The sequence below is a fragment of the Salvelinus alpinus genome, chromosome 4, assembly GCF_045679555.1.
Source record: "Salvelinus alpinus chromosome 4, SLU_Salpinus.1, whole genome shotgun sequence".
Lineage (NCBI taxonomy): Eukaryota > Metazoa > Chordata > Actinopteri > Salmoniformes > Salmonidae > Salvelinus > Salvelinus alpinus.
Window position 1 is genome coordinate 2,792,575 of NC_092089.1, and position 24,585 is coordinate 2,817,159.

Here is a 24,585-nt window from a genome sequence, read left to right on the forward strand (position 1 = left end):
CGTTAAACGTATGGGGGCAAGAAATGTGAATTGTTTTGCTCTCAAGAAAATGGCACCCGGTGTTTTTGATGCTCGTCATTTGGTGCGACGCAGACAACGCTGCAAGTTTTGAAACAGAAGAGTCATTGTCTGTTCTTTTGAGTTTTGATGTTGAGTCTTTGCCCAACAAAGTGATGTGAGGATATTTAAGTTATCCTGTACGAGATTTTGTGCCAAATACATTACGTTGTTACAGGTGTCAAGCTTTTGGGCATGTGGCAGCAGTGTGTTGGAGGGAGGTTCCTAGTTGTGAGAAGTGTGCAGAAGGGCATGAGACAAAGGAATGTGTAGCATTGGGGAAGGTAGGGGTGCCGATGGAATGTGTTAGTTGTAGGGGTGCCGATGGGGCTGAGGATAAAAAATGTCCAGTGCAAGAGAGGCAGGTTGAGGTTTCCAGGGTTAGAGTAGTGCAGAAGTTGCCATATGCTGAGGCAGTGAAGAAAGTAGAGTAAGATGGGTCAAGGGGAGGGATCCTGAGAGGAGTGGTGTGAGTTGTAGATCTGTACCAGTACAGAGGGATATGCCAACACGTTTCAGGAAGATTGGATTTTGGGCATTTATAGCAATGGTTATCAACTGTACTGCAGGGATGGAACCTAAGTCGCAGAAAATTGAGGTTGTGGTGGCAGCTGCAGAGAGGTATTTGGGTGTGCGGGCTTGACATCAGAAGAATTACAGGATGTGTTAAGGTTGTTGGCCTGAGGTAGGACTAAATAGATTTAAATAGTGGAGTAGGGTGGTGTTAATTTTTATTCATTTTTTTGTAGTGTTAGATGGTAGGATATTTGTTTATTTATTTTTTCAAGCAAAGTATAAGGGAGTTGTACTCCAGTCTAGTAGGTGGCGGTAATGCAAGTGTATTGGATGCCAACCGCCGTTAAACGTCATCGAAGAAGAGCGCAACATCAGGAACTAGCATTAGCAACTCTATTATGGTGGTGGAAAATGGTGTTTCATAAAGAAAGTATGCATATTATCTCTGTCCCCCCCCGCCCCCTCGCCATTAAATCGATGCCTTTGCAGCCTGAATTAGAATGTTCTACCGGTCTAAGGGAGATACACAAAGTCATAAACCAGCCTATTTCTTCAATTTATCTTCTTACATTTTTATTTTAAATCTAACCAGAACCACACTGCTAACCGTATGTCCAACCATAACCCCAAATTAAGACCAAATAGCACATTTTGGTTTTCATATATTTTTACGATATAGCCAATTTTGACTTTGCCGCTGGCCATCTACTAGCTAGTGGATACCCATACCAAAGATTTGTTATATCTGTTCCGATACCGGCCAATCCAAAATGGCTACCGCCGTTCCAGTTGATTCGGGATTGACTGCTCCGACAGGTATCTATAATAACTAATGTAGGTCTCCGTGTCTCCGTGGAGTAGTTTGCACGAAAATGCAATCTAATTAACGTAGCTACAGATTCAGCACAGCCTGTAGCCGAATATGGTCATTTTGTCTGAATTCAACTGACTCAATTTCTCCTTCTGTCTGAGCTAGCTAACGTTATCACAGTTGCTGTTAGCCAGTTTGCTAACGTCAACAATCGGATCGGATGGATTGCACTATAGCTAGCCAGGCATCTAACGTTACCAGCTAGCGTTACACGCTTGAAATTGGGTCATGTACTTTATGGTGTTTGTAGTAAGGGCTTGGGTTGGGATAGCCGCACACCCGAAAATGTGGTTATTTTCAATCAGATGTAACTTAGCTAGTTAATGTTAGCTCACCCTGAATGGGGCAAATTCTCCAACTTCAGCAATGTTAACTACAGTAGTTGGGCTAATTTACTGCCTCTGTTAACTATTTGCCATGCTCGAAACCAGTGGGCCTTTGTTGATATTTTGTAATATTTGCCGCATATCGTAGTAGGACAAAACACCTGTTAATGGATGTTAGCTGGCTAATTCGCCAGCTAACTAGCCAACCCAACAAACTGAGGCCAGCCAGCAATGTTGGCTAGCTAACTAGGTGTGTGTTGAATATTTACTTGTAATGCCAACACAATTGTTTTCGTGGATAGAATGTGGTGGTCATGTCTATGTTGTTGACACAGTAATGTTGTTCTGTAGCTTTTGGACTCATGACAAAAAAAGGCAGTCACTAATCAATTAGGCTAAGTAACGTTAGTTTAGGGTGGAATGGATACAGATTTCGCTTCCACGGGAGATAATATTTTTTAAATTTAACTAGCCAAGTCAGTTAAGAACAAATTCTTATTTACAATGACAGCCTAGGAACAGTGGGTTTTAACTGCCTTGTTCAGGGGCAGAACGACAGAGTTTTACCTTGTCAGCTCGAGGGATTCGATCTAGCACCCTTTCGGTTACTGGCCCAACGCTCCAACCACTAGGCTACCTGATAATAAGCAATAGTCTGATTAATGTAGGCCTATGTGGTTGAAGAAGAGCCTCCTGCTCTGTCATCATTCCAGCACATTTACAGAGAACTTCACTGGAAGTCACAGAGAGGAAGAGGAATCACGGGGAGTCCTGACTAGAGCTGGGCGATAAGTACATAAATCCATATCGCGTTAAATTGCCTGAATTGATGCGAGAACAATACGTTTATAACATTAATGTTCGCCACAGTTTTAAAAAAATCATCCTTTATACTACTACTGGTTTGATGGTTGTAGTTATCAATTGTCCCATTAACAATCGCCCAAATTAGCCAACTTATTTCATTTCAAACTTCACATTTTTCTAGTATAGGCTATGGATCGAAATGAACAATATCAGCAAAATGCGTGTGATAAGTGATCAGTGTTGATCATTTTTGGTTTATTTCCCCAGGTCTAGTCCTGACTGATTTGGTTTTTGGTTGTGGTCACATTATTCACTTGTTCAGAATCAGTTGATATCAGAGGTTATGATGTGAACAGTAACGCTGGGTCAGGACAGGAGAGTCTTCTCCACCTTTCTAAGCCTGTTATTGTACAGGCTCTTATCAGCTTGACTACGGTGTTTGTTACAGTTGATCTTCCCTTGGTACTGTAGTAGCTAGCCAGTTTGAGTCAGGTCATGAGAATAGACAGGTCTGTTTTGGTCCCGCAATAACAAGCCTGATTGCTTTATGGGGATCTAAGTCTGACTACAGGACTGCGAACTAGGCCAATGAACACACACATACAAATGATACAGGGTGTTCTCACTATATACAGTACCAGTCAAAAGTTTGGACACATATTCATTGCAGAGTTTTTCTTTATTTTTACTATTTTCAACATTGTAGAATAATAGTGAAGACATCAAAACTATGAAATAACACATATGGAATCATGTAGTAACCAATAAAGTGTTAAACAAATCAAAATATATTTTATATTTGAGATTCTTCAAAGTAGCCACCCTTTGCATTGATGACAGCTTTGCACACTCTTGGGGTTCTCTCAACCAGCTTCATGAGGAATGTTTTTTGAAGGAGTTCCCACAAATGCTGACCGCTTGTTGGCTGCTTTTCCTTCACTCTATGGTCCAACTCATCCCAAACCATCTCCATTGGGTTGAGGTCGGCTGATTTTGGAGGCCAGGTCATCTGATGCAGCACTCCATCACTGTCCTTGGTCAAATATCCCTTACACAGCCTGGAGGTGTGTTGGGTCATTTTTCTGTTGAAAAACAAATGATAGTCCCACTAAGCCAAACCAGATGTGTTGGCGTATATCGCTGCAGAATGCTGTGGTAGCCATTCTGGTTAGGTGTGCCTTGTATTCTAAATAAATCACTGACAGTGTCACCAGCAAAGCACCATCACCTCTCCCATGCTTCACGGTGGGAACCACATATGCAGAGATCATCCATTCACCTCCTCTGCGTCTCACAAAGACATGCCGGTTGGAACCAAACATTTCACATTTGGACTCATCAGACCAAAGGACAGATTTCTACCGGTCTAATGTCCATTGGTTGTTTTTCTTGGCTCAAGCAAGTCTCTTCTTCTAAAAGGTGTCCTTTTAGTAGTGATTTGTTTGCAGCAATTCGACCATGAAGGCCTGATTCACGCTGAATTCTCCGCTGAACAGTTGATGTTGAGATGTCTGTTACTTAAACTCTGTGAAGCATTTATTTGGGCTGCAATTTCTGGGGCTGGTAACTCTAATGAACTTATCCTGAACTTGAACTTATGCTGGGGGCGGCAGGTAGCCTAGTGGTTAGAGCGCTGGGCCAGTAACTGGAAGGTTGCTAGATCGAATCTCCGAGCTGACAAGTAAAAATCTGTCGTCCTGCCCCTGAACCCACTGTTCTTAGGCCGTCATTGTAAATAAGAATTTGTTCTTAACTGACTTGCCTAGTTAAACAAAGGTAAAATAAAAATCCTCTGCAGCAGAGGTAACTCTGGGTCTACCTTTCCTGTGGTGGTCCTCATGAGAGCCAGTTTCATCATAGTGCTTGATGGTTTTTGTGACTGCACTTGAATAAACTGATTTGGCTCAAATGCATTAAGAAGGAAAGAAATTCCACAAATTAACTTTTAACAAAGCACACCTGTTAATTGATTTGCATTCCAGGTGACTACCTCATGAAGCTGGTTGAAAGAATGCCAATAGTGCCAAAGCTGTCATCAAGGCAAAGGTGGCTACTTTGAAGAATCTGAAATATATGAAATATTTTCATTTGTTTAGCTTTTTTGGTTACTACATGATTCCATATGTGTTATATCATAGTTTTGATGTCTTCGCTATTATTCTACAATGTCGAAAAAAGTAAAAATAAAAACCCTGGAATGAGTAGTTGTCCATACTTTTGACTGGTACTGTATAAGTTCATAAATTAGGCCAATAACCAGCACATTTACTCTACTCTGTCAGACAAAAATAGGGGAGTGTCCCATATTATTGCTCTACATGCAGGCTACAGTACAGGCTGCTAGCAGGCAAACAGCCAACATGTGTTTTGAACTGAACTGCGCTGGCACTGGGAGATATGTTTAGTATGCACGCACCCTCATTGTAACTGTGGAAATGTTTGGACACAATGTTATTGAAATCCTATTGTAAAAACCAGCTTTCCTTAAATTGAGCACTGCTTGTTTCTAGATCTCTGTAGCATGTGGTCCATTTAGGCTAATTTAGAGGTGAGCAATGTGATTGAAGCCTAATTCGGTTGCATGCATGCCTTGTTCATGTGTAACTGGTTGTGGTTGTTCTGTATCTTCTTCCATAGACATTAGGACTCTGTTCTGGAGGAGAGCCTTGCAGAGAGGTACCTGCATGGGGTTGCAGTGTGTGTTTGTGTGTGAGGGAGCGGCTGAGCGTGTGCTTCGTTCCTGTGAGTGCCTCTTACAGGCATTACAGGGCCTTGTGGCATTTGAGCAAGCTGAGAGCAAGCAAAGGACGAGTGGACCAAATATAGGCTGTTAACTGTTGTTTTCTATTGTGCATGTTTGCTTTCTATTGTGTGCAATGCATTTTGCAGTGAAATCGCTACAACATGGTTTAGCAAGACAAAGTGCCTCTCTACTCCTGAATGAACTAATCCTTGTGGTGTTTGCTCAAGCAATGTGGATTGGTTTAATTGATTGATTTTCATCCATCTCACAATTTGAATAGGCCTAGCCTAATATCACAGACAAATAGCCGTTAGGCTGTTTCCTGTTTCGCTATCAGTACCCCACCTTTCCATTGATATATTTTCAGTAGGTCTCCCTCCTCTCTCCTCACTGTCCTCAACATAACTCTGACCTGCCCACACTATTACAATAACAGCAGACAAGTTTTTTGCCAACTGGTTGTAATATCACTATGTTGAAACTCAGAAATAGCAGTTGATATTGGTTATAGGCCTGAAGTTCAGGATGTCTTGCTCCCAGACAGACTAAATAACTTTTTTGATCGCTTTGAGGACAATACAGTGCCACTGACACGGCCCGCTACCAAAACCTGCGGGCTGTCCTTCACTGCAGCCGAGGTGAGTAAAACATTTAAACGTGTTAACCCTCGCAAGGCTGCAGGCCCAGACGTCATTCCCAGCCGCGTCCTCAGAGCATGCGCAGACCAGCTGGCTGGTGTGTTTACGGACATATTCAATCAATCCTTATCCCAGTCTGCTGTTCCCACATGCTTCAAGAGGGCCACCATTGTTCCTGTTCCCAAGAAAGCTAAGGTAACTGAGCTAAACGACTACCGCCCCGTAGCACTCACTTCCGTCATCATGAAGTGCTTTGAGAGACTAGTCAAGGACCATATCACCTCCACCCTACCTGACACCCTAGACCCACTCCAATTTGCTTACCGACCCAATAGGTCCACAGACGACGCAATCGCAACCACAATGCACACTGCCCTAACCCATCTGGACAAGAGGAATACCTATGTGAGAATGCTGTTCATCGACTACAGCTCAGCATTTAACACCATAGTACCCTCCAAACTCGTCATCAAGCTTGAGACCCTGGGTCTCGACCCGCCCTGTGCAACTGGGTCCTGGACTTCCTGACGGGCCGCCCCCAGGTGGTGAGGGTAGGTAACAACATCTCCACCCCGCTGATCCTCAACACTGGGGCCCCACAAGGGTGCGTTCTGAGCCCTCTCCTGTACTCCCTGTTCACCCACAACTGCGTGGCCATGCACGCCTCCAACTCAATCATCAAGTTTGCGGACGACACTACAGTGGTAGGCTTGATTACCATCAACGACGAGATGGCCTACAGGGAGGCGGTGAGGGCCCTCGGAGTGTGGTGTCAGGAAAATAACCTCACACTCAACGTCAACAAAACAAAGGAGATGATTGTGGACTTCAGGAAACAGCAGAGGGAGCACCCCCCTATCCACATCGACGGGACAGTAGTGGAGAAGGGGGAAAGTTTTAAGTTCCTCGGTGTACACATCACGGACAAACTGAATTGGTCCACCCACACAGACAGCGTTGTGAAGAAGGCGCAGCAGCGCCTCTTCAACCTCAGGAGGCTGAAGAAATTCGGCTTGTCACCAAAAGCACTCATAAACTTCTACAGATGCACAATCGAGAGCATCCTGTCGGGCTGTATCACCGCCTGGTACGGCAACTGCTCCGCCCACAACCGTAAGGCTCTCCAGAGGGTAGTGAGGTCTGCACAACGCATCACCGGGGGCAAACTACCTGCCCTCCAGGACACCTACACCACCCGATGTCACAGGAAGGCCATAAAGATCATCAAGGACAACAACCACCCGAGCCACTGCCTGTTCACCCCGCTATCATCCAGAAGGCGAGGTCAGTACAGGTGCATCAAAGCAGGGACCGAGAGACTGAAAAACAGCTTCTATCTCAAGGCCATCATACTGTTAAACAGCCACCACTAACATTTAGTGGCCGCTGCCAACATACTGACTCAACTCCAGCCACTTTAATAATGGGAATTGATGGAAATTATGTAAAAATGTATCACTGGCCACTTTAAACAATGCCACTTAATATAATGTTTACATATCCTACATTACTCATCTCATATGTATATGCATAGACTGTACACTATACCATCTACTGCATCTTGCCTATGCCGTTCTGTACCATCACTCATTCATATCTTTATGTACATATTCTTTATCCCTTTACACTTGTGTGTATAAGGTAGTAGTTGTGGAATTGTTAGGTTAGATTACTTGTTGGTTATTACTACATTGTCGGAACTAGAAGCACAAGCATTTCGCTACACTCGCATTAACATCTGCTAACCATGTGTATGTGACAAATAAAGATTTGATTTGAGTTCTCATGGAGTGGGTGAGAAGGCGAATCTCACACACACACACCATTTTAAATGGCGAATCCTTTTGTGAGGAGCATATATTTCAAGCATTGTCATGACGATGTGAAAACATTGAGAAAATACCAGACATATTTTGCGTCTAGATTTTTCACCCACGTGTTTGTTGTGTTTCTCTATGTTGGCATGTTTGTCGCAGAAATTGGCAATGTTTTACAATAGGCTATTTAATGTTATCTCTTGGGCTGGATAAAGTTGGGGCTGGGCCTGGGGTCTGCAGGGTTGAATTTATTCTTAGAGAGGATTGGTAATGAGCACATCCCTACCAAAAAGGAAGATGGCAACTCGGTGAGTCACAGGGAAAGTCCCAAGCTAAGTTTGGGTGATGGAAAAAGTTTAGTCATTGCCTGTTGTAGAGGATCCAGTCGTCTAGACACAGTATCAGACTGGGGTTATGTCTGCCAGAGACCTGTGGTAGAGGACCCAGGGGTCTAGACAAAGTATCAGACTGGGGTTATGTCTGCCAGAGACCTGTGGTAGAGGACCCAGTGGTCTAGACACAGTATCAGACTGGGGTTATGTCTGCCAGAGACCTGTGGTAGAGGACCCAGTGGTCTAGACACAGTATCAGACTGGAGTTATGTCTGCCAGAGACCTGTGGTAGAGGACCCAGTGGTCTAGACACAGTATCAGACTGGGGTTATGTCTGCCAGAGACCTGTGGTAGAGGACCCAGTGGTCTAGACACAGTATCAGACTGGGGTTATGTCTGCCAGAGACCTGTGGTAGAGGACCCAGGGGTCTAGACACAGTATCAGACTGGGGTTATGTCTGCCAGAGACCTGTGGTAGAGGACCCAGTGGTCTAGACACAGTATCAGACTGGGGTTATGTCTGCCAGAGACCTGTGGTAGAGGACCCAGGGGTCTAGACACAGTATCAGACTGGGGTTATGTTTTGCAGAGACTGGCGTATGTCCCTGTGTCGATGCCAAGAGTTCTCGTAATTTCCTCCCACCATCCTGATCTTTCCCTGTATCCAGTGTTCCCCATTAAACCTAATACCAGGCTATGTCCACTCATCGCTCTGTATTTTTGTGTGTGTGTGGTGTGTTATGCAGTGAGTGGACAGTTAACTTGTTGCCCTTCCGCTGCTCTATGCTCTCTCACAGTATCTGCTCTGTGGTAGACTGTCTGAGAGGGAATGTCTGCTGTAATACTATACTGTCTGGAGATGGAGAGGCACTAAGTAACAGATAGGCAGTCGGTAAGGGTAGTAACTACAAACTACAACATTTGGTGTTTTAGAATTTAGTGAAAAACGTCATACAAATGCAATGCATCCTGAGCAGTGACTGAAGTACAGGGGTCCCCTGGATTGTTTTAGGCTTGAGGCAAAGGCCCAACCACAACAGCATCCAGGGCAGGCTGACATGGAAGCAGCATTAGAGGGAAAAGTGGGGTTAATCTAGAGCAGAATGTGAATGGGAGCAGCAGTTAGCCTAGGCCATTCCTGTGGCTGTGTAGGTCTAACCATGGCTCGGCATCTGTGGAAAATTACACGTTTGATGGCTGTTTTTGTAATTAACTAAGAGTGGTTTTCAAGCATTTACTGTGACAAATTTCTTCTCAAATCAAAATTACGCTGAAGTTTATTAGGTTTTGTGCATGGAGTGGAAAGACTGCAATGAAGCAATTCGGTCAGACACTAGGGTTGGGCGATTGTACGATTGCATCGTTGATGATGACATCTCGATGTCAAACGATAGTTTAACATATTTGAATTTTACTACACCGCTGGAGTCTTAGCTCACAACAGTGCAGTGAGCACACAGCAGGGCGGCATGCCAAATGGCCTACACCCTAATTGCCGTAGCCTACATTTTCAATACATGTGGTGGTTAGATTATTAACATAATACAAGAGAACAATGTAGAAAGAGCGGAGAGCACCAAAGCAGAGCAAAATGTCAGACCGCGCCTAACGTGTTTTTTATTTCCTATCCCCTCTCCAATCTAGGATGAAAAATAAAGAGTGTCGTTAAATCCCTCTTTGCAAACCAAACAGCCAATAATATAGGCCTACACACAGGCTACTGTCAATAAATTGCAGTAAACGTTACTTTGACAAGTTAAACTAATATTTATAATATTGTCGAAGTGTTTGTTAATGTCCTTGAATTGTGCAACGGACAATCGGGTATAAGCTCCTACAGCAGCACTTTCAATAAGCGGGAACCAAAATAAATGAATGATGAGTCTGTCGGAGTTGTCTCTCAAACAACTTTCTTTTGAATAGCTTACAAATTGTGCATTTATATAATAGTCAACATCAATCAGATTAAATAAATTATTATTTAGCCTTTAACATTCTTTATAACACTTGAATGAACATTGGTTTAGGCTTAAAACGAATAGGCCTTTTATCCTTTAGGCTAAAAATCCTAAATATACAATCAGATAAAACAAATGATTATTTATAACATGGAACACCAGCATGTTCACCCCCGGAGTATCGAACTCAGCAGGATGACGGAGGTTTGTAGTCTGTCCATCCTTTGCCCTGATAATCTTTTAGCATATTCTGCAAGTGCCTTGGGTAAGATCTGCTGGCTCACCTGTATCATATGGCCTGAAATTGAGCAAAAAACTGCCAAACAGGCGAAGACGTGCTTCCCCCCCACTAAAAGTCAGCCATAGGTTTTTTTTCTGATTTAGCATCGTCAGGCTACACTATAGTTACTAAGTGAAATCCACTTTTTGAAACTGGTGGAAAGTAGCCTAATGGAAGAAAGAATGTCACAAATGTGCTTTTCCAGATGATCAAGATGAAATAACAATACACTTGATACGGCTGTAATATTTGTTTTTAAAAGGTCTACTAATATAACTGATATCTGAGTATTTTTATGGACAAGAGACCTTCCTGTTTGAAAATCCTTCTGTAGCCAAGAACAAGAACAATTTTTTAAAGTTGTTGAGGGAGATAAAAGTCTCCAACTTCAGAGATTTTTGCAATTCGTTCCAGTCGCAGGCAGCAGAGAACTGGAAGGAAAGGCGTCCAAATGAGGTTTTGGCTTTAGGGATGATCAGTGAGATACACCTGCTGGAGCGCGTGTTGCAGGTGGGTGTAGCCATCGTGACCAGTGAACTGAGATAAGGCGGCACTTTACCTAGCATAGCCTTGTAGATGACCTGGAGCCAGTGGGTCTATAACCAATGTGTCTTTTTATATTGCGTTCTTCCTGCCAATTGACCCCTCCGTGCGCAATGTATATCAACGACGTTTGGATGGGACGATGTGTCATTCCAGACCGCACAACCCAATCAGACACTTTAATGCGGGTTCCTTCCTCCATAAACGACTATACTATATGACAAGTTCATCACTACAGTTGGCTAGCATGACTCCAGCTCTGTGATATTAGCTAGGTTCTGTCGGTAACTATTAGATTCTAAGAGGACTGAGTTGCACATGGAACATGGAGGAGCCTAACAAAAATAGGCCCATCACTATACTCTCTGATATGTTTTCCTTTTTTCTCTCTCCTCTCAAGGGTCCAGTGCGTCTCGGAAAATGGCATCTCCAGAGGTAAGACAGACCCCATCCCTGACTCACAAAACCACTAATTACAGCACTCTGCTGATAATGCTGGAGCACTGTTGATGAAACTGTGTTTTCCACTACCTTTAGGTTTAGGGAACAGTGTGTGTATTTACACAACATTTATAGACCCTGGTGAAGATGTGTTGTATATCACCTCTCTGTCTAGGGAGAGGACACAGGATATGTGGAAAGGGAGGGGGAACTGGTTTTGATGGTTTCTGTGTGTCAATGGCAGATATTTACCTTTAAGCTGTGTGTCATAAAACCAAACAATGGAGAGAACAGGATGACGCGGAAACTTGTTTTAATGGAGTCAAACATACAACTCTATAGTGCATTTCTTAGTTTAATACCTTTTATTTCTCCCCATGCTCTCTTCCATCTCTCTCTCCCTTTTTCTCTTTCATCCTGTCTCTCTCTCTCTGTCTCAGATGCCTGGATCCAGTCAGAGTATGAAGAAGACCATTGGACACAGAGGAGTTGAGACGAACACTGGAGAGACCACCTATAAGAAGGTCAGCATGGGGTCAACACACACACGCACACACCACGTGTGCTAAAATTACCCGTAGCCTGAAACCCTTCCTCGTCCACACCCAATGATGACTCGCAGAATGTAATGTACACAAGCATTTGAGAGTCATAGATTAATTATAACATGAGAATTCCTCAGACAGAATGAATTTATCAATCTCTCTTGACAAGCCTCCATTTCTCCATTTCTCTCTTCCACTTCCCCTCCAGACCACGTCGTCAGCCCTGAAAGGAGCAATTCAGCTGGGCATCACTCACACTGTGGGCAGCCTGAGTCAGAAGGCTGAGAGGGATGTTCTCATGCAGGACTTTGTGGTGGTCGAGAGCATCTTCTTCCCCAGGTTAGACGTGTGTGTGTGTGTGTCACTGGCGTAGCACACTACCCCGGAGCACCTGCATGAGGAGGTATGGGGGCCCCCCGACTCCCACAAAAATATAGGTTGGGCCCCCCAGATACTATATGAACATGTCATAAACCATTAAGGAAATGTTTATAATTACAGGAAATTGGCTTTAAAACTGAAACATGTTCTCTCAGCCTCATGGCAAAATGTGTAAAACAGCATGAGATTAGCTAGGAAAACTGAAACATGTTCTCTCAGCTTCATGGCAAAATGTAAAACAGCATGAGATTAGCTAGGAAAACTGAAACATGTTCTCTCAGCTTCATGGCAAAATGTAAAACAGCATGAGATTAGCTAGGAAAACTGAAACATGTTCTCTCAGCTTCATGGCAAAATGTAAAACAGCATGAGATTAGCTAGGAAAACTGAAACATGTTCTCTCAGCTTCATGGCAAAATGTAAAACAGCATGAGATTAGCTAGGAAAACTGAAACATGTTCTCTCAGCTTCATGGCAAAATGTAAAACAGAATGAGATTAGCTAGGAAAACTGAAACATGTTCTCTCAGCTTCATGGCAAAATGTAAAACAGCATGAGATTAGCTAGGAAAACTGAAACATGTTCTCTCAGCTTCATGGCAAAATGTAAAACAGAATGAGATTAGCTAGGAAAACTGAAACATGTTCTCTCAGCTTCATGGCAAAATGTAAAACAGCATGAGATTAGCTAGGAAAACTGAAACATGTTCTCTCAGCTTCATGGCAAAATGTAAAACAGCATGAGATTAGCTAGGAAAACTGAAACATGTTCTCTCAGCTTCATGGCAAAATGTAAAACAGCATGAGATTAGCTAGGAAACAGTTTTTTCCTGAACTGCCTACACCACTGGTCTGTGCCCATTTGCATTTATGCTTGAGAGAAGTCTTCCTGTATTCAGCACTCATTAACAGCCTTCTCTCTGTCTCAGTGAAGGCAGTAACCTGACCCCTGCGCACCACTACAGTGATTTCAGGTTTAAGACCTACGCCCCAATCGCCTTCCGCTACTTCAGAGAACTCTTTGGCATCCGGCCAGACGACTACCTGGTCAGTAGACTACAAAAGTTCACTTAATTGAATCTGGTTGATTGGTTGTAGTTCTCTATGGTTAATTGGTTGTGTCTGGTTGTAGTTCTGTGGTCAGGATGCTAACTAACTCCTCTCCTACAGTACTCTCTGTGTAACGATGGCCTGATAGAGCTGTCTAACTCCGGGGCCAGTGGCTCTCTCTTCTACGTGTCCAGTGATGATGAGTTCATTATCAAGACGGTGCAGCACAAAGAGGCTGAGTTTCTCCAGAAGCTACTGCCAGGATACTTCATGGTGAGATATATTGAAGGGGGGGTGGACTTCATGAAGAGATACAGTTGAAGTCGTAAGTTTACATACACCTCAGCCAAATACATTTAAACTCAGTTTTTCACAGTTCCTGACATTTAATCCTAGTAAAAATTCCCTGTCTTAGGTCAGTTAGGATCACCACTTTTATTTTAAGAATGTCAGAATAATAGTAGAGAGAAAGATTTATTTCAGCTTTTATTTCATTCACATTCCCAGTAGGTCAGAAGTTTACACACACTCACTTAGTATTTGGTAGCGCATTGCCTTTATATTGTTTAATTGGGTCAAATGTTTCTGGTAGCCTTCCACAAGCTTCCCACAATAAGTTGGGTGAATTTTGGCCCATTCCTCCTGACAGAGCTGGTGTAACTGAGTCAGGTTTGTTGGCCTCCTTGCTCGCACACGCTTTTTCAGTTCTGCCCACAAATTTTCTATAGGATTGAGGTCAGGGCTTTGTGATTGCCACTCCAATACCTTGACTTTGTTGTCCTTAAGCCATTTTGCCATAACTTTGGAAGTATGCTTGGGGTCCTTGTCCATTTGGAAGACCCATTTGCGACCAAGCTTTAACTTCCTGACTGATGTCTTGATGTTGCTTCAATATATCCACATAATTTCCCTACCTCATAATGTCATCTATTTTTTGAAGTGCACCAGTCCCTCCTGCAGCAAAGCACCCCCACAACATGATGCTGCCACCCCCGTGCTTCACGGTTGGGATGGTGTTCTTCGGTTTGCAATCCTCCCCCTTTTTCCTCCAAACATAACAATGGTCATTACAGCCAAACAGTTATATTTTTGTTTCATCAGACCAGAGGACATTTCTCCAAAAAAGTAAGATCTTTGTCCCCATGTGCAGTTGCAAACCGTAGTCTGGCTTTTTTATGGCGGTTTTTGAGCAGTGGCTCCTTCCTTGCTGAGCGACCTTTCAGGTTATGTCGATATAGGACTCGTTTTACTGTGGATATAGATACTTTTGTACCCGTTTCCTCCAGCATCTTCACAAAGTATTTTGCTGTTCTGGGATTGATTTTCACTTTTCGCACCAAAGTACGTTCATCTCTAGGAGACAGAACACGTCTCTTTCCTGAGCGGTATGACGGCAGCGTGGTCCCATGGTGTTTATACTAGAGGTCGACCGATTTATGATTTTTCAACGCCGATACCGATTATTGGAAGACCCAAAAAAGCCGATACCGATTAATCGGGCGATTTTTTTTTTTTTTTTTTTTTTTTGTAATAATGACAATTACAACAATACTGAATTAACACTTATTTTAACTTAAGATAATACATAAATAAAATCAATTTAGCCTCAAATAAATAATGAAACATGTTCAATTTGGTTTAAATAATGCAACAACACAGTGTTGGAGAAGAAAGTAAAAGTGCAATATGTGCCATGTAAGAAAGCTAACGTTTAAGTTCCTTGCTCAGAACATGAGAACATATGAAAGCTGGTGGTTCCTTTTAAAATGAGTCTTCAATATTCCCAGGTAAGAAGTTTTAGGTTGTAGGAATTATAGGACTATTTCTCTCTATAGCATTTGTATTTCATTAACCTTTGAGTATTGGATGTTCTTAAAGGGAATTTAGTATTAACAGTATAGCTTCCGTCCCTCTCCTCGCTCCTACCTGGGCTCGAACCAGGAACACAATGACAAAAGCCACCCTCGAAGCAGTGTTACCCATGCAGAGCAAGGGGAATAACTACTCCAAGTCTCAGAGCGAGTGAAGTTTGAAACGCTGTTAGCGCGCACCCCGCTAACTAGCTAGCCATTTCACATCGGTTACACCAACCTAATCTCGGGAGTTGATAGGCTTGAAGCACAGCGAAGAGCTTCTTTCAAAACGCACGAAAGTGCTGTTTGAATGAATGCTTACGAGCCTGCTGCTGCCTACCACCGCTCAGTCAAACTGCTCTATCAAATCATAGATTTAGTTATAACATAATAACACACAGAAATACGAGCCTTAGGTCATTAATATAGTCGAATCCGGAAACTATCATCTCGAAAACAAGACGTTTATTCTTTCAGTGAAATACGGAACCGTTCCGTATCTTATCTAACGGGTGGCATCCATAAGTCTAAATATTCCTGTTACATTGCACAACCTTCAATGTTATGTCATAATTACGTAAAATTTTGGCAAATTAGGCGGCCCAAACTGTTGCATATACACTGACTCTGCGTGCAATGAACGCAAGAGAAGTGACACAATTTCACCTGGTTAATATTGCCTGCTAACCTGGATTTCTTTTAGCTAAATATGCAGGTTTAAAAATATATACTTCTGTGTGTTGATTTTAAGAAAGGCATTGATGTTTATGGTTAGGTACACATTGGAGCAACGATACGCACCGCATCGATTATATGCAACGCAGGACACGCTAGATAAACTAGTAATATCATCAACCATGTGTAGTTAACTAGTGATTATGATTGGTTGAGTGATTGTTTTTTAAAAGATACGTTTAATGCTAGCTAGCAACTTACCTTGGCTTCTACTGCATTCGCGTAACAGGCAGGCTCCTCGTGGAGTGCAATGTAATCAGGTGGTTAGAGCGTTGGACTAGTTAACTTTAAGGTTGCAAGATTGAATCGCCCGAGCTGACAAGGTAAAAATCTGTCGTTCTGCCCCTGAACGAGGCAGTTAACCCACCGTTCCTAGGCCGTCATTGAAAATAAGAATGTGTTCTTAACTGACTTGCCTAGTTAAATAAAGATTAAATAAAGGTGTAAAAAAATACCGATTTCCGATCGTTATGAAAACTTGAAATCGGCCCTAATTAATCGGCCATTCCGATTAATCGGTAGACCTCTAGTTTATACTTGCGTACTATTGTTTGTACAGATGAACGTGGTACCTTCAGGCATTTGGAAATTGCTCCCAAGGATGAACCAGACTGATTTATTTTGATTTTCCCATGATGTCAAGCAAAGAGGCACTGAGTTGGAAGGTAGGCCTTGAAAATACATCCACAGGTACACCTCCAATTGACTCAAATGATGTCAATTAGCCTATCAGAAGCTTCTAAAGCCATGACATAATTTTCTGGAATTTTCCAAGCTGTTTAAAGGCACTGTTAACTTAGTGTATGTAAACTTCTGACCCACTGGAATTGTGATACAGTGAATTATAAGTGAAATAATCTGTCTGTAAATAATTGTTGGAAAAATGACTTGTCATGCACAAAGTAGATGTCCTAACCGACTTGCCAAAACTATAGTTTGTTAACAAGGAAATTGTGGAGTGGTTGAAAAATAAGTTTTAATGACGCCAACCTAAGTGTATGTAAACTTCCGACTTCAACTGTATTGGAGGAGGGGGGGGGGGGAGACTTCATGGAGAGATTTTGAAGGAGGAGGGAGGGGAGAGACTTCATGGAGAGATATTGGGCTAGGAGGTGGGGGGAGACTTCATGGAGAGATATTGAAGGAGGAGGGAGGAGACTTCATCGTGAGATATTGACGGAGGAGGGGGGGGGCTTCGTGAGGAGATATTGAAGGGGGGGGGGGACTTCATGAGGAGATACTTCATGGAGATATGTTGAAGGAGGAGGTACTTCATGGTGAGATGTTGAAGGAGAAGATCCTTCATGGTGAGATGTTGAAGGAGGAGGATATCCTTCATGGCGAGATGTTGAAGGAGGAGGAGATCCTTCATGGCGAGATGTTGAAGGAGGAGGAGATCCTTCATGGCGAGATGTTGAAGTAGGAGGAGATCCTTCATGGCGAGATGTTGAAGGAGGAGGAGATCCTTCATGGCGAGATGTTGAAGGAGGAGGAGATCCTTCATGGCGAGATGTTGAAGTAGGAGGAGATCCTTCATGGCGAGATGTTGAAGGAGGAGGAGATCCTTCATGGCGAGATGTTGGAGGAGGAGATCCTTCATGGCGAGATGTTGAAGGAGGAGGAGATCCTTCATGGCGAGATGTTGAAGAAGGAGGAGATCCTTCATGGCGAGATGTTGAAGGAGAGGGAGATCCTTCATGGCGAGATGTTGAAGGAGGAGGAGATCCTTCATGGCGAGATGTTGAAGGAGGAGGAGGGGGGGGGATTTCATGGCGAAATATTGAAGGAGGAGGGGGGAGATTCTTCGGTGGCCTGTGTTTTAGTCTTTATATAATACCTAGCTGTCTGTGGTGGCCTCTTCTTTTTCACTCTCCTCCTCTCCTTTCTACCTGTCCCTTTCCCCTCTATAGAACCTGAATCAGAACAAACGGACCCTGCTCCCTAAGTTCTACGGTCTGTACTGCATCCAGGCGGGAGGGAAGAACATCCGCCTGGTGGTGATGAACAACCTGCTGCCCCGCGTGGTCCACATGCACCATAAGTACGACATGAAGGGTTCCACCTATAAGAGACGGGCCTCAGCCAAGGAGCGGGACAAGACTTTTCCCACCTTTAAAGACCTGGACTTCATCCAGGACCTGCCTGATGGACTGCTGCTGGAGACGGACAACTACAACGCCCTTAGCAAGACCATCCAGAGAGATTGCCTGGTGAGAGGGAGGGAGAGAGGGTGTGTGTGTGTGTGTTCTGTGTGTGCTGTTTGGGTCTACTGTATAGTAACTCTTATGTGTTTGTGTGTGTGCTCCAGCTCCTGCAGAGTTTTAAAATCATGGACTACAGTCTACTGGTGGGGATCCATAACCTGGAGCAGGCTAATAGAGAGAGGGAGAGAGGTGGGGGGCAGATGGGGGACAGTGGGGGGTCAGAGGGGGCAGTGACCCCAGACCAGCGCCGACCCCAGGCCCAGAAAAGTCTATACTGCACAGCCATGGAGTCTATACAGGGAGAGGCCCGCGGGAAGGGAGCCCTGGAGTCTGAGGACCAGTGAGTCAATCAATACATCACACAATATTACCTTGGGAAAAGTGCAAACTGTCACGTAAATCTGAATTTGTTGATGGTGATTGGTTGGTGTGGCGTATGATGTCATTTCAGTATGGGCGGGATCCCAGCCAGGAACTCTAAAGGAGAGAGGTTGCTGGTCTTTATCGGCATCATCGACATTCTGCAGTCCTACAGGTAGGTGCTTGTGTTTCTTTGTGTGTGTGCGTTCTTGTGTACAGACTACATACAATTTCACATAGTAATATGATGACACAGTACTCAAAGTATTGGGAAAGTGACACATTTTTTGCTTTACTCCAGCATTTTGGATTTGAAATGATACACTGACCTGGTATGGATGAAAATACACTCAAATCAAAGCTTGACAGTCTGCACTTTAACCTCATAGTCATTGTATCATTTTAAATCCAAAAAGTGCTGGGGTACAGAGCCAAAACAACAACAAATGTGTCACTGTCCCAATACTTTGGAGCTCACTGTATATACCATTTAGCAGATGCTTTTATCCAAAGCAACTTAGTCATGCGTGCTTATATTTTACGTATGGATGGTCCCGGGAGTCGAACCCACTATCCTGGCGCCATGCTTTACCTACTGAGCTACGTTCACTGAGACTGTTTTTCAGGTTCATCAAGAAGTTGGAACACTCGTGGAAGGCCCTCGTCCATGATGGGGTAAGATACTACACACACACACATTACCTGTAGTACATTATGAAAGAAGCCACAGATGCATGTGTCAGATCTGCCACTGCGTATGTCAGGCCTATATCAGGTTATAACTGGTTTATTCCTTTTCCTCTGTAGGATACAGTGTCGGTGCACAGACCAGGCTTCTACGCTGAGCGCTTCCAACAATTCATGTGTAACACAGTGTTCAAGAAGATCCCATGTAAGACTGCTGTGTGTGTGTGTCTTCTGTTTCAATATTTACTTTTATGATATAACGTGCTGTCGTTATTTTGTTTTCCCCACCCCTCAGTGAAGCTCTCCCCATCCAAGAAGTCTCGTGGTGGGGGTCCGGGGGGTCTGAGGAGAGCTCCTACCCTGGGAGGCCCCACCCCCCTCTCCCACGCTGCTGGACAGTCTGTAGTGGACTCCCGACTCGTCTACCAATCCCACTTCAACAGGGCTGACGCAGAGGGAGACAGCGGTGAGTGAACAGTTAACACAAACATTGATTGTATGTTTGATCAGAGGTCAAGGTGGACCAGAGCTACATGAAGTGCCTATGGACAAGGGATTAGGGGTGGACTTGGAATTGTGCCATTAGTTCCCCTCTTTACTCCCTCTTTCTGTTCAGGCATGCAGTCGGGCAGGCCAGACCTGGTGCCAAGGACCCCTCCCCTGGCGGGAGGGTCAGGGGATGCAGAGGCCAACTTTTCCACGTCCTCATTAGGAAGCACAGGACTCACCTCCTCCTCTCCTCCGCTACAGTAACACATCCCTCCATCCCCTCTCCTCCAAAGTCAGTCCTCCTCTTCAAGTCATCCAGTTCTCATGTGTTTCTCGCCCTCTCTCTCTCTCGCTCTCTCTCTAGGTCAGTAGGGGTTGAGGTGCATAGAGCAGTAACAAGCACAGACCAAGACCACGGTGTCTCCCACAGGTACACAAATGAATTACAGCACTGACTCATGTATTCCCACTTACATGAACACACACACACCCTTATCAGTCTTCTCTCTCTGTCTCTCAGTATGGGTGTGGAAGCGTCAGGTGATCAGTCAGGTAATGAAGATGCCATCTCACTATCCGACATCGTCCCAGAGACTAACATCTGCTTTGTAAGTCTGGCCCAATCCTTTTCCTCCTCTTCTTAAGATCTTCACTATGGTGTTTCCCATGGCTCACTGGCCTCCCTGTGTGTCCCCCACAGTAACAACTGATCTGGAGTCATCTGAGGAAAAGGTGATTCTGGAACCAAGGAGGTGGGTGGAAGAGTGAGGGGGGGAGAGTAGTCTTGCATCCTCCATCCTCACTCTTTCGATCCATCCCTCCTTTTCTGCGGGGGAGGTTTGGAACATACTTCAGGCTGACTGAACGGGATGGGGGGATTGGGAAGTGAAAGAGAGGGAGAGTGTGACTGGGTGCCAGAGAGAGGAACAAAGAGGGAGAGAGGTGTGTATCTATGTGTGATGGTGGTGGCTGTCTAAAGGCTTGGTCAGCCAGACAGACACACGGGTATGCTGCTAGAAACCCTTCTCCAACTAAGTTACAGGAGTCTCTGTGTCACGGAACCCACTTACACTGTCCCACCTATCACAAAGCCTGAAGGGGAGAGGGATGTGGGCTTAGACACCCCTGCATCAACAGTGTGGAGGAGGAACACCATGCTCTATATCACTCTCTGTTCTGTTAATTTGTGCATTCCTTCTTGTGGACAGTCTAAGTGGGTTTAGTTTTCAGTGACTCTGAGCATAATATCTCATATGTTATCATTCTACATCTCTCCACCCCTTTCTCCCTCCACACAGCCAGGAGATGGGAGGGACACAGGAGAATCATCTCTATATGTAGTGTTTTTTTATAATTTTTATTATGACCACAGTTTTACTGATGTGGACAGAACATATGACTTCATCACACAGACCTTCTATTCTTTTAGATTATGGATGTATACAGTAGCTGACTGACTGGATTTGGGGGCAGGAATGTACAGGCCAGAGCTATACTGCCCTACCAAGAAAAAGGCAGTAACTGCTCATAGCGTGGAAATGAGAAAAATGACTTTTATTTACCTTAGTTTCACAGTTACCTAGTGGAGTTACTGCTAATATGACCCCCATTTTCTCAAACACAATACGAGGCAGGATACTTGCCCACGTGATTAAGTCATTTTTGCTACATTAAATACATGTTAACTCATTTTTGACCAAATGAGCGGTTACTGCCTTTTTTCTTGGTAGGGCAGTATGGGTAGGCTATATACCACAGGAGGTTGGTGGCACCTTAATTGGGGAGGATGGGCTCGTGGTAATGTCTTGAGTGGAATGGTATAAAATACATCAAACACATGGTTTAATGCCATTCCATTTGCACTGTTCCAGTCATTATTATGAGCTGTCCTCCCCTCAACAGCCTCCACTGCTATACACAGTGTTACCGGCTCTGTCTGTCACTCTCCATGGTTATCCTGGAATCTTCCTCTCTGATGAGACCACATGTGCTATATTGATCTAGGAGTGAGAGACCAGAACATAGTAATGGCCGCTACCTCCATGCCCTTAAAATAGAGCTGGGTTCCCCAACTTGCGGTCTGCGGATGCAAATTTTCAAATTGGTGGACATTAAAGGTAAACACCAGCAAATCAGCTCCAAATGATTTCAATTTAAGAAATCTGTTCTAAAGTATTCCTATGCAAAATAGACATGTGTGATTTGTAAGCAAGTTTTGAAATTGTTTGTCAAATATTATCTGTTTGGGCTTTCGTGCGGTCAATTTGCAGTCTACAAATTATTTGTAATTATGTTCCGGCCCCCTGACCATCCGCTCAAGAAAAAAAATCCCCCCACGGCTGAATCTAGTTGATGATCCTTCGAATGGAGGTTCACCAGAGAAGAGACAAAGAGGAGCAGTAAGAGGACAGGACAGTGACCTGACCACACTAACGCTAGCTGCCTGTCACTTACGCTCTTCCTTTTTATATCTGTGCCTTTGTGTCTGTCTGGTGCTAGTCTTGCTGAGCTGTGTCTCTCATATTTTTGTTTCTTTAATGTCCCGTTACACATACATTCAAACTCTTGTTTGAGTCTGATGTTTTTATATTCTCACTACCAATCAAAAGTATCTTTGAAAGAAAATTGACCAATCAACCGGCAGGGTTGAAAGGAATGAGCCAGTCAAAATTCAGAGCGAGCGTTTAACACACACTCTACACATGCCTTTTTCGGTCTTCGTATGGCAGTTCAGTTTCATCACATTCATTCACATCCAACCATTTAGACTGTTTTGTACACAAAGATTATAAGTGTTCTTCAAGCAATGGTAATTCTACCACTGTCATTCAAGCACTTTGATACTTTTATCTGACCTGACTTTCATTAATAAGCAACAAGGGATTTCTGCTGGCTACAGAAATGGCTGCTTCACCCCACTGAGTTTGAGACTCACCACATTGTGTGAATGACTTTGTTTACGTCTCTGTAGTACACCTCTTATACATTAACGTTTATATAAACATGGGTTTGTTATTTTTTTCCCATTTGCTCAGTCATTGTGTAGAATACTAACACAAGCGCTGGGTGGCCGCTCATACTATTTATCCTGTAGTAGGATATTTCAGACACAGGGATACATATCACTGCCTAGTGGTTATGCTAGAGCTTGTATTTCACACCAACACAGTGTGATTTAAAGGGCCACCATGGCCTGATTGTGAGGACACATTTCTAAGTAGATGGGAGTGCACATGTGGTCCAAAGCAGATGGGAAGAGATGGACAGACTGACAAACTGGGGATATCAGCCTGTGGTGGAAATGATTCATGTTCATCGATGCACTGTGAGACAATAGGGAATGTTTAAAGGGAATGGGGGAGTACAAGAACACAGCCATGCCCTGAAGAAACTAGAGGCTGGAAGTGGAGCTCTTTCTGATCAACTGTCATGACAAATTGGAAAAGCAATCAAAATGGTATGGACTTGAACATGGATGAACTCACTGCATATGGAAACTACATGGAGGAGACCTATACTTCAGAACTTGAGTTTTGATGAACTTGATGTTTTCCTAACAGATCTGAGTTTAATGACCCTTCAAACAGAGTTGCAGCGCTCACCGTTTGAGAGGAGCTGTTCTGCATGATAACTATACATATTTTAAAGCACACAGGAAGGAAGGGCACAAGAGAGGGTGGTATTGGTTCCAAATGAGTTATTTACACAAATAACTTACTGCATGGTTTGATTCATTTCAAGTTCTTGCGTCTCTACTTTTCCTGGCGAACCCACCCTCTTTCTAAACGGCTCATATGGTATTCCTGGTTAATTTATTTCCAAACATGGCCCTCAATTAAAAGTTGTGGTCTTTTGAATGTTTTGACCTTTGACCCTGATAACCCTGCTCAGCTTCCCCATCATTTCAAAGAGCTCAGTTCAGTCTTGTGCTTTTTGTTTGAGAACAGTTGGCCACCAAAGAAAACACTCCAAGCCCCATGTTCCCAAGTTTTGAATCACATTTTCAATAGATGGTATTGTGTCTTATAACAAGGGCCTTAGTGTGACAACAGGGTCTGGATTTGACTCCATGAACACTGATCATGACTTTTAGCGTATGCTTAACTTTACAAACTAACATCTGACAGTCAGAACAATGTTTTAAAGCCTGTGTGCTTCTTTGTAGATGCTGGATTAAACGTGTTGCAGTGTCTGGTGACTTGACTTGACCACAGCACAACAGACACCTCACCCTTTGGTGCTCAAAGGGCGGTACACTTGCAACACAGACACTACAGAACATATGAACTAATGCAATATGAACAAGTCTGCCATCTTAAAGTTTCAAGAACTGTATTTATTGTATTTGTATTATGACCTTGTAGCCTGAAATTATTCATAAGTTGTACATGTACTGTAGATGATTGTACGTATAATAATGTATTATTCTGATAGGAAATGTCAGAGACTTAAGTAGTGTATTGCATATGGGAGGGGATTATTTGACAATTTCACTTTTTATATTTCATGTTTGATTTTGATAGTGATATATTCTCCATTGTTCTGGGGCACGGATGTCCCATGCTTTTCTACGTTGAATGTTTCACACAGCCTCCGAGCCAATGTTGCTGGTTACCGTCTATGCTTCAATTACTCTATTTTTACTCTGCCTGTATAAAATGTGTATATGTATATAGTAGTCACGAAAATGCCTTCTCATGCTGCCTGTTCCTTCTACCATCTTTCAGTGATGTGATGTTTTTCATATTGGCTCTCTGATTTTAGAATAAACTTATTTTCTAAATGTTGGTTCTTGTCCTTATTCCTGAACATGATACAACTGTTTAGGGATTGGAAGGGTAGCTCTACAGTAGATCAACAAACTCACATCACTTTATTTGTGAGTGGGGGAGTCTTGTCCTTGACACAGGGGCGAAAATCTGATATCAACCTTGGAGGGGACAATTACATTAC

At 43.5% G+C, this 24,585-nt stretch overlaps 1 protein-coding gene across 2 annotated transcripts; it reads left to right on the forward strand.

The window, feature by feature from the left end:
• The first annotated feature begins 1,239 nt into the window (after positions 1 to 1,239).
• On the forward strand, positions 1,240 to 24,415 carry LOC139572751 (phosphatidylinositol 4-phosphate 5-kinase type-1 alpha-like). Of its 2 annotated transcripts, XM_071395499.1 has the most exons (17): positions 1,326 to 1,389; positions 5,215 to 5,253; positions 11,289 to 11,323; positions 11,770 to 11,853; positions 12,083 to 12,213; positions 13,184 to 13,301; positions 13,425 to 13,577; positions 17,803 to 18,102; positions 18,201 to 18,436; positions 18,548 to 18,631; positions 19,083 to 19,131; positions 19,264 to 19,348; positions 19,439 to 19,609; positions 19,760 to 19,892; positions 19,997 to 20,062; positions 20,153 to 20,240; positions 20,333 to 24,415. In XM_071395499.1, exons 1-17 carry the CDS (start codon positions 1,344 to 1,346, stop codon positions 20,333 to 20,335), a joined length of 1,821 nt encoding a protein of 606 aa, XP_071251600.1. In that variant the 5' UTR covers positions 1,326 to 1,343; the 3' UTR covers positions 20,336 to 24,415. The 2 variants fall into 2 exon arrangements, with proteins under 2 accessions (XP_071251601.1, XP_071251600.1); XM_071395500.1 differs by lacking the exon at positions 5,215 to 5,253 and having other exon boundaries at positions 1,240 to 1,389.
• The last annotated feature ends 170 nt before the right edge of the window (positions 24,416 to 24,585 follow it).